Below are 19,509 nucleotides of genomic sequence, written 5' to 3'. Positions count from 1 at the left end.
GATATCTGGCCACAAGTCCTGTAAGTTGTGAGGTGGGGCCCCCATGGAGCAGGCTTGTTGTTCCAGCACATCCTACAGATGCTCGATCGGGTCGGACCCTAACCCCGGCGATCTGCATAATGTGATTCATCAGACCAGGCCACCTTCTTCCATTGCTCCATGGTCCAGTTCTGACCCTCACATGCCCATTGTAGGCACTTACGGCGGTGGACAGGGGTCAGCATGGGGTCAGACAGAGGTCAGCCAGCGTTTACTTTTTCAGTAATTTGTGCTACAGCAGCTCTTCTGCGGGATCAGACCAGACAGGCTAGACTTTGCTCCCCACGCGCATCAATGAGGCCATGGGCGTCCGTGACCCTGTTGTTGGTTCACCGGTTGTCCTTCCTTGGATCACTTTTGGTAGGTACTAACCACTGCATACTGGGAACACCCCACAAGACCTGCCGTTTTGGAGATGCTCTTACCCACTCGTCCAGCCATCACAATTTGACCCTTGTCAAAGTCGCTCAGATCCTCACGCTTGCCCATTTTTCCTGCTTGAGACTCTTTTTCTTCAACAACTGACTGTTTACTTGCTGCCTAATATATCCCACCCCTTGACAGGTGCCATTGGAACGAGAGGATCAGTGTTATTCACTTCGCCTGTCAGTGGTTTTAATGTTGTGGCTGATCAGTGGATTTACATAATAAAAGCTCTTCATTTACTCTGTGTACCGGAGTGGAAAACAGAATGGTTATAACAATATGATTTATGTCGTTTTGTTTTGAAGAGATGTGTTTTAACATCAGACCATGACCTGGTCACCCAGGTCAGGAGGCGTTGTACAGTCTTAGAGGGTGCGAGGGATGGTCCATGATGTCCAGGAGTTTGACACTCATCTTCCCGTTAGCCCCCTCCTCCATAGGTGGAGTCCAGGGCGACACAGAGGACAGAAGCAGCTTTCTTTAAAGCTTGTTCAGCCTCTTTGCCCCACCCTCGTGGACACTGCTGCCCCAGCACACCACCACCCAGACTGATCAATCACCTACCCAAATATCACTTGAAGCTATCAAAGACATTTTAACTTTTCACTACAGAGAAAGAAGGAAGGAGTCAGTGGGGGAGTGGATAGGGGGGTTAGGGGTTGGACAGTAGTGCAGATCACACACTTAAAATAGATGTGTTCGATGGTATGAGCAGTATCACCTGGTTGGTGTGGGGGGGGGGGTGACATTGGGAAAGGCAGAGTTTGCAGAAGGGAGGACACAGGTCAGATATGTGTATGCGTCTGTGTGTGTGGGGGAGTGATAAATTGTAATGATGTGTGTGTGTGTGTGTGTAGATCAGATTTCAAGGACCATATTTTGCTCACCAAGCAGTAATCGCCTTCCCATAGCAAAACAGCAGCAGCTACAATATACATTAACCCTCTGTGAGCGTTTGCATTTTGGCCACAAGCCGCATCTAAGGCAAGTTCTGTCCTCACAAAAGCTGGACATAATATTTTAGCGTTCATTTTATTTATCAATCTCAACCAACCACGCTGAATGCTTTACTACTGGCGAACCTACCGCTCTGCTGCAGCTTCTCACTGTGCTTCAAAGCAGTACGAGGGGGCAAAAGTTTAAGCCTAAAAAAGTGTTAAAACGTATTTTCCTTAATGAGACTGAAAAAATGTATGTTCTTCTGGGATTTATTGACTCTTTGCGCCATAATCACACTTATACAATAGACTAGAAACAGGAAGTTGCGTCACCTCCTGTTGGCACCCTGCTACAGTACTTCCTACTGGCAACATTATTCTGAACATGTTTTAAAAAAAATGCTGTCGACACGTGCCTATAATTCAAGTTTCTTATTATCAAAAAGGAGATTTAAACACGTTTTTTAATGCATACGCGTCTCGATGAGAAGTTGCAGCAGAGTGGAGGTTTCTCAGTGGTAAAGCCTTGTTGTGAGCAGTTTAAAATTATGGGAACCGACATTTACATAAGGCCTGGGTTGAGAAATAGCATAATAAGCCGAAGCACACCCTTCAGAACAGATGTCTGGAAGAAATTCCATTTTCTCTTTAAACAGACAGCCTGATTTTCTCTCTCTCTCTCTCTCTCTCTCTCTCTCTCCAGGCATCCCGCTGGTCTGCTTCCTGGTGCTGCTGCCTCTTAACATCCCCTGGTCTCAGATCAGCGTCACCTGGCTGGGCGTGGTTCACTTCCTGGCCTGCCTCTCCCCTCAGCTGGGCTCTGTGCTCTACCACCTCTTCATGAACCACGAGGGCGGGGAGCCCGTCTACCACACCCTGCTCAAGCTCGACATGTGTGGGATCTGCATGATCAACACACTGGGTATGTGCTGGAATGGATCAGAAATGTTGTGGGAATTTTGAGCCAATAAATAGAAAGTTTTTGTCATTCAGGTTGAGGCAAATTAACTGGCCAACCAATGTTTTGATGTTCCAATATTCAAGGCTTTTCTTCCTTAGTTAGATGTGTTATTAAACATTTATAGTGGCATAAAAGAAACATAAATCGCAATTAACAGATTGACAATTAACCCTACTAAACAAACTAAAATGTCATGATGGCCATGGCCCTAATGTCTATGTTTAGTATGAGTTCATAGATTTGTCATTCGTTGCAAAGTCGAACCCACCAAAACCAGCAAGCTAAATTTTACACAAATATTTTGGATTATTTGATCTTCGAAATTGGATATCTTTATGAAATTCAGCATTAGATAGGGCTGAGTTAAAAAGAAAAAAAGTCGCTACTCATACTCAATTACGCATCTATTTGCTGCTTAAATTTAATACCACCTTGTGGCAGTCTCGCCTGCCAAACGCCACCCAAGTGGTGTTTCCAGGGACCTTCGGCACGGAGACACGGACGACGGGGTAGAAAACACAAGTTTATTGGAGAGAGTGGGCTAGATGGAACAAGCCCTGGAGCAGATGGACAGCATGTCACGACAAGGGTGCCTCTTCCTGTGTGTGTGTGGGGATGGGGGTTTTACCTGTTCCTCATTTAAACGAATCAACGCGCAACAGGTATACATCCACACTGATCCTGGGCCCCAATTACCTAGACCTAGGACAGTTGTGGCTGCTCAAACCACACCATGTCCGCACCACATACCCCCGACACCAAACTGAGGCCAGGGAGAAGAGAATCCCTGGCCGAAGCTTACCCCCCAAGCAGAGAAAAAAAGAAAAGAAAAACAATGCCTGGACTCTGACACAGGGTTCCCATACCTCAAATTCAGACTCTGACACAGGAATCAGAATCAGAATCACTTTATTCGCCAAGTAAGTTTTCACACAAGGAATTTGTTACATATAACATAGAGAATAAACAATGTGTGCAATATGTTCAATATATATATATATTTTTCAAGTGAAAAAACTGAACAGTAGTGCAGGGATGTGCAAAAAAATGACCTGCACGCCTCGGGGTCCTGGAGGCGTGCAGGTCCTGGAGAGATGGCAGATTGCAGCCAATCACCTTCTCAGCAGAGCGAATGACACGCTGCAGTCTGCCCTTGTCCTTGGTGGTTTCAGCAGTGTACCAGATGGTGATGAAGGAGGTGGGGAAGGACTCAATGATGGAGGTGTAGCAGTGCACCATCATCGCCTCTGGCAGGTTGAACTTCCATAGCTGCCGCAGGAAGTACGTCCTCTGCTGGGCTTTCTTGACGATGGAGCTGGAGCTCCCACTTGAGGTCCTGGGAGATGATGGTTCCCAGGAAGCGTCAGGACTCCACAGTGTCCACTGGGAGTCACACAGGGTGATTGGGGTGAGTGGGGCTGCCTTCTTCCTGAAGTCCACAACCATCTCTGCTGTCTTCAGAGCGTGGAGCTCCAGGTTGTTCTGGCTGCACCAGGTCACCAGACGGTCAAGCTTCCACCTGTAGGCGGACTCATCCTCACCAGAGATGAGCCCAGTGAGGGTGGTATCGTCCTCAAATTTCAGGAGCTTGACAGACTGGTGGCAGCTGTTGGTGTACAGGGAGAAGAGCAGAGGAGAAAGTCTTGAGGTGAACCAGTGCTGATGGTCGGGGAGCCAGGGAATAGTTTTCCCAGCTTCACATGCTGCCTTCCGTCAGACAGCAAGTCTGTGATCCACCTGCAGGTGGAGTCAGGCACGCTCAGCTGGGAGAGCTTGTCCTGCAAGGGTTACTATACCTAAAACTACAGACTCTGACACAGGATTACAATGCCTTAAAATATTATAAGACTGGACTCTGAATACCTGGTGACCTTCCCCCACGGTGACGACAGACTCCCCTCCTCCCTTCTGGAGCATGGCCGGGCTTGGCTGTTGCAGGGGCTACTTGGAGGAGTGGCCTGGCTGCTGGGCTGCTGGATGGTCCTGGCGGCGGCTGCTGGATGGAGCAGCTAGCTGCAAGCGGTTACCCGTGGTGGTCTCTGCGGCTGCTTCTCCCCAGGTCCTCCTCTGGACCCCCTGGGAGCTGCCACTGCCAGTCGAGAGAAGGTTGGTCCTGGGGCCGCCCGTTGACCTGCTGGTGGCTCCAGGCCTTCTTCAGACGGCCATTCTGTGTCCCTTCCCCGTGTTGCAGGGACTACTTGGAGGAGTGGCCTGGCTGCTGGGCTGCTGGTTGGTCCTGGCGGTGGCTGCCGGATGGAGCAGCTCGCTGCAAGCGGTTACCCGTGGTGGTCTCTGCGGCTGCTTCTCCCCAGGTCCTCCTCTGGACCCCCTGGGAGCTGCCGCTGGCAGTCGGGGGAGAAGGTTGGTGCTAAGCCCGCCTGTTGACCGCTGGTGGCTCCAGGCCTTCTTCAGACGGCCCTTCTGTGTCCCTTCCCCGTGCCGGAGAGTTCCTGTTCGGGCGCCAGTGTGGCAGTTTCGCCTGCCACACGCCACACGCCACAGAGTGGTGTTTTCAGGGGAACTCCGGCACAGACACACAGACAACGGGGTAGAAAATACAAGTTTATTGGAGAGAGTGGGTTGGTGGAACAAGCCCTATAGCAGATGGACACCGTGTCATGACAAGGGCCCCTCTTCCTGTGAGTGTGGGGGAATGGGGGTTTTACCTGTTGCTCATTAGACCAATCAACGAGCAACAGGTATACAGCCACACTGGACCTGGGCCCCAATTACCGAGAGGACAGGTGTGGCTGCTCAAACCACACCATCCCCACACCACCCACATTAGACACAAATTAATTGAAATATTTAATTTCTGTACGACACTCAATTCGTGGCATGAAATATTTTGGTAATGCACATCAGGAACATGGAATACTGAAAAGTTGGTAGAAATTTTAATTTTATAAATTGTCAGTATATTGGGATAGGATCGTATCTTGAATCATCTAAACAATAGCAAATAATACGATATTGAATTAATTTGCGAGATCATGCCCAAAATTGAGGCAGAGTGTTAAATGCTTCTTTGTTTCTTTTTGGTGGCAGGTGCGCTGCCCATTGTGTACAGCACGCTGCTGTGCTACCCCTTCACACGCACGGTGGCGTTGCTGCTCTACATCCTGCTCTCCAGCTACGCCATCTACTGCGCCGTCACGGCGCGCAGCAGCGTGCGGCGCCTGCGCTCCTTCGCCTGGCAGGCCATGTTCCGCTTCTCCTTCTTCCTGCTGCGCTGGGCGGGCGTGGGCGGTGGCAGCCCCACCTCGCTCCGCCACTTCCTCACCATGGACACGCTGGCCGTGCTGGGCGGGATCATCAACATCACGCGCATCCCCGAGCGATTCCGCCCCGGCCTCTTCGACTACTGGTGTAACAGCCACCAGATCATGCACGTGCTGGTGGTGGGCTCAATCCTCTACCTGCACTGGGGCGTGCTGGACGACCTGCTGTGGATCAACAGCTACCACTGTCCGTCGGACTGACCCCGCCTCCACACACACACACACACACACACACACACACACACACACACACAGACACACACACACACACACACACACACATACACACACACACACACACACACCGTCCCGTCCAAACGCAAGCCGAATGGATTTTAAAAAGACCCCCTGGGGTGGGGGGTGGGGGGTGGGGGGGGGGGGGCGGTACCACTGGGACTGTTACCGCCCAGCTTACCCGCTGTTTGGAGAGGTAAGAGCTGGGGTTATGGGGGGGTGGGGGGGTGCACTGCCGTATTCCTAAAAACCATGCACTGATGAAAGTAACGATGTGTTGTACTGTATATGCACATGCCTACCGTGTGTGCTCAGACTTAGAATGTTCATATCTGTGTCCATCCCATTGTGTGTGTGTGTGTGTGTGTGTGTGTGTGTGTGTGTGTGTGTGTGTGTGTGTGTGTGTGTGTGTGTGTGTGTGTGTGTGTGTGTGGCAGGTTTGGGGATGGCATGTCAAGTAGCACACAAAGAGATTTCATATTTCCTTTCGCTAACTTGCCACAAACAGTGGGTACACACGCTCACTCACAACAAAACCAAGCACACATAAACACTCCGTAGTAGGTGAGTTTTACAGCTTTTACAGCAGGTTTTTAATTTTACTAACAAGTTTTATTATTTTATGTTTTTTATTGAGGTATTTAGGATATAGTATAGGACAAAATCCTTCACCTGACCATGTAGAAAAAGCACCGTCCCAGTGAACAGGAAGTACCACAGATGCCACTCCTGCTACCTATGCAGCACACACACACACACACACACACACACACACACACACACACACACACACACACACACACACACACACACACCTTTATTTTACTGCTACATACCAGTCGCAATGCACAACACACTCCTAGACTTGCTGAGAGTCCCAGGGATCTACTTGAGTTATTTATATTTATTTAAACCAGGATTAATTGTCCTTTCCTCCACGGTTTGTCCTGTCCACGCCTCAATGTGCCCGTATTATTCGCCCTTCCTCTAGTTTGATGAGGATGAATTGGAAACGGGGCGAGGGGGTTCATTCCTGGGCGTGCTCGGGCGTCCATGGTGTGTTTTCCGTCCTTCGGTGGACTTGGATCATAGTTACCCGGATCACAGTGTTATCGGCCTTTTTGCACCTGAACACAGTGCCAACTTATTCAAGGCATTTTTGAGGAGGAGCAAACAAAATACTGTTCCCGTGTTTACAATTCTTCCTAATTATGAACAACTCTTTGGGTCGACATACGAATGGTTTATATTCTTTTGATACCTGGAATTCTAACAAAAAAGTGTATTGTTTTAATAATCTCATTGTCTACAATTTTAAATGAGTGAACATATAAGTTGTTACCAGGCATTTACCGTAGGTGTACATGAAACCGAAGGCTATATTTAAATTTACAACTGATATTTTGTTCTACACACGGAGATGTGTAGCATTGCATTGCATTGCGTTTTGCCGCAGATACAAAGTAGAGTTAGTTGAAAAGGTTGTTCTCTCTTCCTTAATTGGAGCACTATCTAAAAGGGATTTATTTTGTGATAACTTTATACTTTCTACTATGAGTATTCCGTGTAAACTATAGGAAATTCTCAACGGCCTGTAAATCGATTTACTTGTCAAAGCCGCATTTTGATGGTGTCATTTTTGTTATTAACCGTCCATCTGGATCTACCATGGAAAAAGGGTCCTCTGCATTTGCACGTTTACTTACATTGATGGCACAGGAGAAGGAGAAGTGATCAGGACACAGCGGGTCTGTCTGTAAGATGTTTGGAGATCCTCCCCCCGGAATACGATGGTTCCCAAACTTTAACTTTGAATTTTTGATTGCGCGGCTCGACGCACTGCAGCGAAACAGGCGTTTGACCGTCGTCCTGCCCGAGTTGCACTTTTTCTCCAATCTGGCCGGCGGTAGTTTATGCACCTAGGCTGTTTAAAAAACAAACCAAAAAAAAAACAGAAAAAGAAAAAAAAAGTGGTGTAGCGTTTTGCTTAACTCTCCTAACTTGGCAGGAATGAACCCATCGCCTCCGCTTCATGTATAATTCAGAGCGCCTTTGTGTGTTTGGGGTGTCTTAACTCAAACGTTCTTTGTCTGTGCTGCATTTGTGTTACCGGCCGCTTTGCTGAGTGCTGAGCGCTGTTTACTTTTTGGTTTACATCAATATGTTAGTTGGTTGTTTATTATTATCAGTATTTTTTGGCCAGGTTACCGTACCCCGTGCAGTATTGTCTCTCAAAGCTGGATCTTTAAAGCCTGACACTTGTGTTTCTACGCAGTCAAACCTGCTCACCCAGCCGCTCCCTGAAGTGCGGAGGTCTGAGGCGTAGTGTATTCGCACTCTGACTCATGTTTAGGTGAGGAGTAATTTGCCCACGATCTCTCTCTCATTCACACACACTCACCCACGCACGCACGCAGGCACACACACACACACACACACACACACACACACACACACACACACACACACACACACACACACACACACACACACACACACACACATTCTATTACTGGTATCATAGTGAGGTCCGAGTAAATACACTTAAGTGTGTAAGTGAGGACCCATGTTTCTGGTGCACTTCTACATCAAAAAATAATCAGTTTTGGAGACCGGTCCTCACAAGTATAGTAAAAAACACACACACACACACATACAGGCTCACACGTACGCACAAACACGCACGCACGCACACACGCACGCACGCACACACACTTTCACACACACTCAGAGACGAGCCTCCTGCCATAGAGCTAGATCCCCAACCCCACTAATGAGTGCGTCTCTCGTCCACCTTCTTCTCTCACTCACCTCTTCCCTCATCCCCCTCTTATATAACCACGGTCGGATGTAAAAGCCGAGGCAAAACCAATGCATGATCGTAGCTCAGACTTCTGCCTCGCCTTCCCGCTCACACGTCACGTCACTCATCCGAGGAGATGTTTATGTACACGCTGTAGGGCAAAGGAAAGTGATTAATCCGAGGCGGCGGGGTGGGCGTCACAGAACGAGGGCAATGCATCTCTTTCCAATAAACTGCACTGTTTATTGTTTTTGTTTATTTTTAAAAAGGGCTTTGGATCAAAGTGAAACATAGTAGTAAAACTTATTTAAAGTCCAATATAAATACTGTAAATAGGTACGTAAATGGTTATATATACATACAGTGTAAACTATGCTCTGGTACATTTTTTGATACAGTATGTTAAGTATGAGGAAATCTTAAGAACTAGTAATACATAACACATTAGCCTCTGCTGTCTGAGAGGGGGGTTAGGACATTTAAAGGGAAGCAGACCAAGCCTTGGTACTGTGCATTTGAGGAATATTTAGTCATCTATATTTACATCTACTGTATGCGGAACAACGCGGGCAAGATAAAGACAAAGCTGGAATAATTTTCAGTGCCATCATTGGGTTGCGTGGGAAATGATCCGTAACCCCGTTTTGTTCTTTCCGGGAACGACATTCGTGACCATTGTGTGGAACTTCCCAGGCATGTGAATACTGTACCTCTTGACTACAACTGGTTATCTATGCATTATCAGATGCAAATATGTATCACTAGAGCGGATGGAGGAGGGGAGGGGAGGGGAAAAACAGTGGTGGTGGTGGTGGTGGTGGTGGTGGGGGCGGGGGCGGTAGGCGAGCTCCACCTCTCTCCATCCCGGGTCTGTCATTCTCAGGGTGCCATAGCAGCAGCTGTACCATCCGGGGCCCGGCCTCCGCTGTCTGGAACGACGGCTCTCAGACACTCGCCTCTTACGCCTATTTGTCCCCTGGCGGGTAAAAAAAAAAAAAAAAGGTGGTGGGAATGAACTAAAGCCGTCGGCTTGGGGCGAGGGAGGGGTGGGTTGCACTGGAATAACAAGGCTGCATTGGGGCGTGCTGGAATAAGGGATAGGGGAAGCTGGGACCAGGGTGACGGGGTGGGGAGTGGGGTTCAAACCGAAGAATGGGCTATGGCAGAGTGGGAACTGTCTCCAAGCAACGTGGTTCCACAAAGTGGAACTAGGCCGGCGCGATTGGGCTCCGTCAGTATCTGTATGTTAAGCGATTAAATAAAAAAATAAAAAATAAAAAAATGAAACAAAAAAAAATACACGACTGAATGAAAACGTTGCTAACAAATCATTTTTTAAATCAAATAAACAGCTGCCGGATAGCCTGTTTATTAACTATTTATAACAGATTAACTGTCGATACTGTTGTTATATGCCGACAATTACCGCTACTGTTATTCTGGGAGAAATTGGCACTGATGGTGACAAATGTCGAACATGTACAGATAACAAGACCATTCCCCCTTCCCTGAGGATGGAGGGAGCTTTCTGGAGGGTGCGTCTGTTTATCAGCCTCCGCTGCCATGGCTTTTTACTTTCTACACGGACGAGTCTGTCTTCAGCGCCACCTGGTGGTGCTGCCATGTACTGTCACCGACCTGGTCATCCCGGAGAACTATGCGTTTGATTCAGGCTGATGGTCAAATCGTTGGCGTGTGCGGTGGAGGGAAGAGGCGGCATGAGAAAATAATGAATGCGTGCGAACCGCTTATGTACACGTGATTGTAGGAGCAGCCTTGCGGCGCGCGTACAGCAAAGCATGGAATATGTAATTATTTAATTGAAACCATACTTTCTCATTATGTGCTGACAGGATGGTGATGCTGATTTGCATCCCCAGTGTGCCTCATTGTCCAGTCTGCGTCGCCACACACACACACACACACACACACACACGCACACACGCACACACGCACACACGCACACACACGCACACACACAGACGCTCTGTTCTGTTCCTGTATCCTGTCCACATGTCTGTCTGACGTTGGTGTGCTGTGTAACAGACAGGCCCCGGTCTTGATCTCTCCCAAGTCTCCAGCAATGATTGTGCAATAAACTGAAGTCTATATTTCTAAAAAAAATAAATAAAAAAAAGACTCCAGACATGCTTTATTCGCACTTTTGACATTTCTTTCAAGATGCTGTGGTGAAGTTTGTGTTTTTTTCTTTGAAACTGCCTTTTGATATTATTGATTTCTTGCATTTATCTAGTGCTTTTACAAGCTTTCATACAGTTGAAACCCTTTTTACGACGCTTGTACTCTATGAAACGGTTGCCTTAAATTGAAGGCAATAAACAGCAGGAGCATCGACCCCATCCTCCATGTGACCTCTGCACTTCAGTGAGGAACACATTTTGGCAGCAACTTGGTAAATGAGGTCCGATTTATGTAGGCATTCAATTTTAGCTTAATCAAAATGACTTGACATTTCAGAGGTGGGGATGCCCGTGCAAAGTTTGACGCCTTTTAATGGCACACGCATGCACATATGCACTCACATGCACATATGCACTTATTTCCTCAAGCGTGACGTTTATATACGTACATCTTCCCATCGGCGGGCCTCTCAGGCTCAGTAATTCAAATTTCAAAAAAGATGACGCCTCCCATTTCCACCTCCACCATATGCAACTTCAACTTCAACTTCCTCCATCTCATGTTGAGATCTGCTTGAAACTTATCTACTCTCGAGTCCTCATTCTGGTGGCTGGGTGCTGGCTGCGCTACTGAACCTCCTCAAGCCGGACCGTCCCAACGCAACTCGCAGGTAGGGCCTACAACACCACTCTCCTGTCATCCTGCATTCACATTGCATCAGGGATATAATGACTGAAGGCTAAATGTAATATATAATTTCAAGCTGAATATCAAGGATGAGTTTTCGGCCCTCGAACTAAAATGTTTAACAACAGTTGCAACCATTAAACATTCATTTCAGTCCTCTTTTTGCTTGTACATAAACCAAAACAAAATCTTTATTTGCTTTACTGTTGCAGGTAGGTCTTCCAATGAGAGGGGGGAAAAGAACGAGAGAGAGAGAGAGACGGATTGATTAGTGATGTGCATTAAGGCCACTGATAAAATTAAGGCTCGCTCTATCAAGGATTATTAAATTAGGGCAGGGCGGCTAATGGGGTCTTGTGATGCACATGCAACAGCGGAAAGTATGTGTTTTTCAGTCCGAGCTGGGGCAAGGCTTTGTGTTTTTTGAGGAAAGTTGAATCCAAAAATGGAGGTAAATGTAACCTTTTTTGATTCTATTTGATTGTTTGCATGCTGACAATTTAATGTCAGGATCATGTTTTGTTGGGAAACAGAGCTTAAATCAACCTAAAGCCTAAATTAGTGATAAAAAAAAAAAATCCCGGCTGAAGGTAGGGCAAGGCATTTAATTCTGTCATTTCTGCAATTCTGAATCTTAATACAGCTTAGTTAAATAGACTGAGAATAAGACTGAGTGAGAGAGCGGATGTGTGGGGAAAGATGTTGGTTTTGTAGCTCCGGAGGATGTGGTGTAACTGCTGCTCCAGCTCCCCAACGTATCTCTCTTCTTTTTGCGCTTTTTTTGGCTTAAAGCAGCTCTGCAGCATGTGCACTTCAATGTATGCTTTAACAGGGTGGAGGTGATACTGAACAATGCGTTAGATTTGCATCGGTGTGTTTGTGCACGCATCGACGAAATTGTCAACAATATAAACCCAATCCGCAGAGCCGCTGAGGGCTGAGACGTGGAGAAGGCTGGAGGGGGACGGTCCCAGACGAGGGGATGGGGAAGTGGTTGTGAAAGCGTTCTCTCTTCCCCTTTTCACGGCTTTCTTCCATTGTCTCTCTTTCTACAGCTGGGGGAGTCTGGAACTTTACTATGTGCGCGGTTAATCGGTCTTGAAGTCGAAAGTCGAAATGAAGAGTCAAACTTTAGCAGGGGAAACAAAATGCACTTTACAACCAAAAAACGGTCAATGTTTTAATTTAAAACGACAAACAAGAGTCTTTTCTGTGACTCCTTCTGTGCATTTGTATCCACTGTTTAGAGAACACCGAGTCCAGACCTTCCAGCCAACTCACTCACTCCCTCACTCATTATTAAGGACAATGACGTTTGATTTGGTCACAACTGCACCGCCCCCGCTTGGAAGACCTGACATTCCCTCTGTGTTTCTATCCCCCTGTTCTCCATCAATCCCCTTACCCCAAACCCCTCCTCCGCCAGTTCACAATGTCCAGGAAGGTTGTGAGGAGCAGCAAGTTCCGGCATGTCTTTGGACAGGCGGTGAAGGCGGACCAGTGCTACGACGACATCCGCATCTCCCAGATGACGTGGGACAGCAACTTCTGCTCAGTCAACCCCAAGTTCGTGGCCATGATCGTGGACGCCAGCGGGGGAGGGTCCTTCATCGTGCTTCCCCTCAGCAAGGTGGGTCTCGGCCAAGCCGTGGCAGTGGGGTCGGCTGACGAAAGCCAAAGCACACCGAAACCTTCTAAATACCGCCAGAGGTTTATGGGATGTATGTAAAGTGAAACACTCAAAAAGGTCGCCCTAAATAATCTCTCCTTTGCCATGCACGCTCCTCACAGTGATGAAATTCAATTAACAAAAAATCTGAGAAATAGCTTTTGAAAACAGAAAGAAATCTTACAATACACTATAATGCATGTATTTGATTATGGAGATATGGTTTATACCCATGCTGCCACTCGACACTTTATTACTTTATTACTTATGACAAATATTGCACTGTCCATTGTGAGTTATGTTAGATGAAAATGTTGGGCGGTCACTTAGGAAATTCCTTATTGATCATATAATTTCACTTATCATATCTCAAAAAACAATGGAACAATACACCTTAATACTGAAATGAACTGCGAAGAGTCTTGAAGTTAGAGAGAAACCCCTGACTGATGATATTTTTTAACAGTTCCTGTTTTAATTAGTGTGTGTATTGTCAGGGGAAAAAAACCCCATTCTAATCTCAACAAGACAACGCCCTGAGTGAAGAAAACCATTTATCTAGCCAGGAATCTTTGCAACCGGCAGATGTGTACGTTCGTATATTTGACCGCTTGAATTTGAATATTGCCAAGCTGAAGTAGTAGCTCACCGAAAAAGGAAGTTTTGCGCCGACTTCGACGGGTGTCACACGTCAGCCGCTGCAGCTTTGAGCTTTTATCCATATTAGGAGCGCTGCAGTGCCAGATCGCAGCTCGTGCAGGATGTGGCCTAAGCGGCGCAGGCTGAGCCGCCATTTGTGCGGACTGCTTTATTTTTGTGATTGTGTAACCTCTTCATCGCATTTTATGTCTAAGGTCATAAAGTTTGAATTTATCGGCGGGATCCTTGGCGATAAATTTGTTGTGGAAGTGATCTGTTGAGCTTGTTTGGTTCCTCAAGGAAGCGCCACAAGGCCCCACAGCATTAGAAGGTTCCACAGCCGTCGATCAGGGAGGATCATGTGTGAAAGCCAAATGAAATTTTCAGATTTAAACGCGCCTTTATATGTGTCAGTGGAGTGTCGGCAACACCCTCTCGAAAAGCAGGGCTGGTGAGAATAATTCCGGGATCAGAAGGAAAGGGCGGGATCAGAGCCTCCGAGCACCACGGAAGACATCCCCTTTCTAACCCAGTAAACAGACATTTAAGGACTAATTGAAGGCGACGCTGTGCAGTTCATATCAGCTGACTATCAACTTCCTTCCTCCTCGCAAAAGTTAACCTTGCTCTTTTCCTCCTCTCCTCTTTATTTTTTTCCATCGTGGCACTTTACCGTTGGATTTTGAGTGTGGAACTCTGGAAACACTTGCTGTCGGTTCCTGGTGCCAGAGTTCATGTTTGTGTTCATGTGTTCATGTTTAAGCTTTGAGTTGGCAATGTTTAATTTCATGCGCGGCTCTTTAAAAATGTGTCTGCCCACAGTCCGGCCGTATTGACATGACCTACCCCACCGTGTGCGGCCACACGGGACCTGTTCTAGACATCGAGTTTTGTCCCCACAATGACAACATCATCGCCAGCAGCTCTGAGGACTGCAGCGTCATGGTACGTCCTAATACCGTGGGAACGGTCTCGCAGATTTCAGTCAATCAATTCCACGTGTGTGTGTGCGAAACGGAGATAAGGTTGTGTCTCATCTGAGTTGTTGACTGTGTATCTGCAAGATTTGGGAGATCCCCGATGGTGGCCTGACGACGTCGCTGACGGATCCCGTCGTGAAGCTTGAGGGCCACTCCAAACGTGTTGGCATTCTGAGCTGGCACCCCACCGCCCACAACGTCCTGATGAGTGCAGGTCAAGATCCCTCCGTCGACCCACGCCACCGGGCAGACGCTTCATTCAAACATCATATTTTGAATCGTCTAATCACTCTTCTTTTGCAGGTTGCGACAATATGGTGATACTATGGAATGTGGTGCGTGGGGAGGCGATGGTGAGGATTGACACCGTCCACACCGATCTAATCTACAGCGCCTGCTGGAACAGGGATGGCTCCAGGATCCTCACCTCCTGCAAGGACAAGGTCATGCGCGTCCTGGACCCGCGCAAGGGCACCGTCATAGCAGTGAGTTCAGCCATTCCCCGTCCTGTTCCTAAAACCCTGATACCATGTAAACACTGTGAAACAATATGAGCCACCGTTTTCGCTTTCCATTGTCCAAATCACATCCCCGCCTCTGTGTCCAACAGGAGAAGGAGAAGCCCCACGAGGGCTCCAGGCCTGTCAGGGCCGTGTTTGTGTCCGAAGGAAAGATCCTCAGCACGGGCTTCAGCCGCATGAGTGAGAGGCAGGTGGCGCTCTGGGACCCAGTAAGTGTCCAGTTATGCATTTAAGGGTTACATTATGCCAGGGATTATCAAGAACCATCGGTTTGATACACATCAGGCCACAGAGCCCATTTGATAAGGTTTAGTCTCTAGGATCCCAATCTGAAAATATATTTAATGTTAGATCTGATTTAGTCCAAACTTCCATACGTGGCTGTACCGTATTTAGGGAGATAACAGTGAAACTAGGATCAAAACAGTCTTTATTGTACATTCACGAACGGTGCCAATGCCAGATAATGGTGAAGTTTAAGTGCTAATAACTTTGCTGGGGACCAGGGGCGTTGCTAGCATGTAAAGACATCAGGGGCTTAACGACGGCATAACGACGCTACTACTGGGGACCCCCCTGGCAGGGGTGGGTCCAGATTATTCAGGTGGGGGGCACAGGGGGAAACAACAGTTAAATTGTGGGAAGGCCACCAAAAACGAACAAAAATTAAGGCTGCCACCGACCTCTCCTTTCAACATTTATGCCGGTGTCACACCGTCGGCAACGGGGCTGCAGTGTGAAGCCAGTGGCTCTCGTCCCGTCCCTGTACGGTCACACCGCCAGCGACGGTGGTTCTGTGCACCGGTCTTTTGTGGGCGCGTTGGCTCAAAATCGCCTGGGTGTTGTGGGCACACCAAACATTTCAAACTTCTCTCCCTTTCTATATTAAATATATATTATAAAGATGGATGGGTCTGTGTGTACCTTTTAAAAATTATAATGATGGAGCTGTTTATTTCACAAAATAAATAACCTCTTGAAAAAAATATGTAAATAACCTTGTCGGTCCCTTATAATAAGGAACTGTCCTTATTGGAAAAACATAAAATGACATGTTCTTTATTTTATCTATACTTTAAGGGAAGCTTAAAAAACAAAAAATATAAAGAGCCCAATCATAAACGTCCATTTTCCAAGGATCAGCCCCATTGAGAGCGTGTCTTCCTTCCTAGGGCTGTCGCCCCTTCATTTGCATAAAGTTAAAACCTGCTCAACTTTCCTTTTCGTAGTGAAGCTGTCAGCTCATCGCCGTTCGTCGCTCCGCCTCGTGCAGCTGGATGAAGCCGAGCGCCCTGTCGCCAGGCGGCGTGACCCTACCATTAGACTACTAAGTGGAAACAATTACTTGTGTTAAATTGTACAGTTAGACAATGTATTTATGTCTCCATTGTGTTTTTGTTGGCTACATTAGCCATTTAAGTTCGTAAGGAAGGTGCATATGACCTTTTCATTTTGCACTGTCAACATTCAAATTCTAATAGATATGTCCCCTTGTTTATATCATCAACAATGTAAGCTCGCCAAGAACAGTAGCCTCAGGCAGATTAAGTTGGTGCACTGTATTGTGCAAGAATAACACGATTTACAGCCCTGTCAGTTTTCACATATTGCAATATTTATCACAATTATTTTTAATAATGATAATCAATACTCTTCAGCTCTGTAGTAAGCAGTGAAATTGAGAACAATAACAGCAACAGTAATACTCAACAATAATACTGTTGATCAGTAATTAGTGCAACTTTTTGAACTGCAGTATACTGCAACCATATTACATCATGGAAGCCATAACTGAAGTTAAAAATGGGATTTAATAAATCAGCCAATGGGATGACAGTTTGCATTTTCCAATTAAGAAAAAAAAAAAGCAAACGTTTCCTTACTTGTATAGATAATGAAAAACATACTTGAGGTTTTTTTCTCTCCTCCAGACAGCCCTGCACGGTGCCGACGTGCTGGTTCCAAATTGGTGTTTTTTACACAAATGAGTTAAGGGACCGTCCCGATCACGGCGTGATGGAATGAAATAAAATAAAAAACCTGTGTGACCCGTTGCTTTCCTTTGCTATAGGACTTAATTTTGTAAAAACTGGACGTTTATGTGTAAATACTTGACTTGTAAATAATAAATCCTGCACTTCCGTAACGTGGAGACTTTCCCGACCAGACTTTACTATGACGCCGTCGGCACGCGAATCAGTACGTTCTTCCGCTTACGCAAATGATGTCAGTTGAGTAGGCGGCCCTTCAATGTGGCCCGGGACACACATTTAGACTGCTGAAAGAATGTGGCCACAGGTGGCCCAGACCACCTCTGAATGTGGTGTGACCCCGACCACCCCCATCCTGGCGTTTATGTGCGTCTTTGGAGATGGGATCACCAGAGACGTGCGTTAATGCCAGGTGTAAACGGGGCCTAAGAGCCATCGAACATTGGGGGGGAACGCGGGGTGACCAATCAGATCGCAAGGAGGGTGGGTGGCCCCCCGTGCACCCACAGAAGTTTGTTGTTTTGTTGTGTTTCATTTGTTTTGTGTCAAACCAGCTTAGTTGGGTATGGTAAGACATTGTCTGGTCTTCACAGAGCAGCTTCGGGGAGCCGCTCACCCTGCAGGAGCTGGACACCAGCAGCGGCGTTCTGCTTCCGTTCTTTGACCCAGACACGGGGATCGTCTACCTCTGTGGCAAGGTAACCAAGGAATCACTTACTACACAATCACGCACGCACATGCACGCACACACACACACACACACACACACACACACACACACACACACACACAAATACACATAAATACTCGCAAGCAAACAATTAATAATGACTTGATGTCACTCCTTCTATTTTAGGGGGACAGCAGCATCCGTTACTTTGAAGTGACGGATGAAGCTCCCTACGTGCACTACCTCTCCATGTACAGCAGCAAGGAGAGCCAGAAGGGAATGGGGTACATGCCCAAGAGGGGTCTGGAGGTCAACAAGTGTGAAATCGCCAGGTACTCAACAAGCTCAATTTCCATATCATTAACATCGATATATCTAGGATCATGTGAGAACTACCCGCTCCTGTCCATTGTTACTTTTTCACACAATATCCCTGTTTTTCTTTAGATTCTACAAGCTCCACGAGAGGAAATGTGAACCCATTGTCATGACCGTGCCCCGCAAGGTATCTGCACATAATTCAATTGTAGTCAACTGCTAAAAACAGGTTGTTGGATGGTGTTGGATGATTTACTCACTGCCACCTCGGCGCGTTCAGTCCGATCTCTTCCAGGAGGATTTGTACCCGGACACTATCGGCCCGGAGCCGTCGGTCGAAGCCGACGAATGGTTCGGCGGCAAGGACGGCCAGCCACTGCTGATCTCCCTGAAAGACGACTTTGTGACCACCACCAAAGCCAAGGAGTTCAAAGTTCACAAGAGTCTCTTGAAGACCACGACGTCTTCCGTGGGAAACCCACAGAAAAACAGCGGGGTACGCATCAAGACTTTGTTTCTGTGTTTTTGTCCCATTGTCTGTAATCACATAAAATAATTATCTCTATCGATACATATTTATTAAATATACATCGATAGGTATATTTATTTATATTCATATTTAGAAATATCAATATAATTTTTATATTTATAAATATTTATATTTCATAGGTATTATAATAATGATAAAAAATTAGAATAATATAATCCTATTACATTATATATTATTATAATATAAATTCTAAAAAAATTTGGAAAAAAAAATTACAAGACAATATAATAAATGTTATTGTTTTATAATATTTATATGATATAAAATATTTATATATATATATTTATAAATTGTATATATATGTATCCTTGTGTTTCTCTGTCTTCTTCCCAGGAGGTGTACTGCCTGCAGACTGAGGTGAAGCAGCTCAAACGGGCTGTGGAGGAGCTGATGGAGCGTGTGAGCCAGCTGGAGAGCAAGCATCTTTAGAGTCTTTATTTTAAGGTTTAATTTGGTAAAAGAGGCAAAGTGAGAGAGAGAGAGAGATAGAGAGAGAGAAAGAGAGAGAGATAGAGGACTCGTACCATGAATCTTCAGGTGCCAAATTTTATTTTTTGCTTGAAATAAAATGTACGTTGGACAAACACCAAAGCCAAACATGTTATAATATATGCTTTTACATGGAAATATATTGTCGTTATTTTCAACGTTTCTGTTCTC

At 46.4% G+C, this 19,509-nt stretch overlaps 2 protein-coding genes across 3 annotated transcripts in view; both read left to right on the top strand.

Moving 5' to 3' along the window:
- The window catches only part of paqr4a (progestin and adipoQ receptor family member IVa), a gene marked incomplete at both ends in the record, with an annotated part of 6,490 nt that extends 644 nt beyond the window's left edge, over positions 1-5,846 (top strand). Inside the window, 2 exons of the mRNA XM_080008962.1 lie at positions 2,107-2,325; positions 5,413-5,846. Of these exons, the coding sequence (XP_079865088.1) occupies positions 2,107-2,325; positions 5,413-5,846 (653 nt within the window). The remainder of the gene's footprint in view (positions 1-2,106; positions 2,326-5,412) is intronic.
- A 5,518-nt stretch (positions 5,847-11,364) lies between these two features.
- coro1a (coronin, actin binding protein, 1A) lies at positions 11,365-19,500 on the top strand. 2 transcript variants are annotated; one of them, XM_080009740.1, is made up of 11 exons: positions 11,365-11,494; positions 12,938-13,141; positions 14,642-14,764; positions 14,884-15,013; positions 15,103-15,284; positions 15,410-15,529; positions 17,905-18,009; positions 18,168-18,313; positions 18,429-18,486; positions 18,580-18,795; positions 19,183-19,500. In XM_080009740.1, the coding sequence occupies exons 2-11, from the start codon at positions 12,944-12,946 to the stop codon at positions 19,276-19,278; spliced, it is 1,374 nt and encodes a 457-aa protein (XP_079865866.1). In that variant the 5' UTR covers positions 11,365-11,494; positions 12,938-12,943; the 3' UTR covers positions 19,279-19,500. The 2 variants fall into 2 exon arrangements, with proteins under 2 accessions (XP_079865866.1, XP_079865865.1); XM_080009739.1 differs by lacking the exon at positions 11,365-11,494 and adding an exon at positions 11,885-11,962.
- The last annotated feature ends 9 nt before the right edge of the window (positions 19,501-19,509 follow it).

The sequence above is a fragment of the Zeus faber genome (assembly GCF_960531495.2).
Source record: "Zeus faber genome assembly, chromosome: 11".
Classification (NCBI taxonomy): Eukaryota; Metazoa; Chordata; class Actinopteri; order Zeiformes; family Zeidae; genus Zeus; species Zeus faber.
Note: the sequence above shows the minus strand (reverse complement) of the source record. Positions and strands in the feature narration are given on the sequence as shown.

What these genes read in the sequence shown, in the direction of transcription:
- coro1a (XM_080009739.1), top strand. An exon ending in CTGAGGACTGCAGCGTCATG is followed by an intron (nt 14,765 to 14,883) that starts GTACGTCCTAAT and finishes TGTATCTGCAAG; the next exon opens with ATTTGGGAGATCCCCGATGG. An exon ending in ACCCACAGAAAAACAGCGGG is followed by an intron (nt 18,796 to 19,182) that starts GTACGCATCAAG and finishes TCTTCTTCCCAG; the next exon opens with GAGGTGTACTGCCTGCAGAC.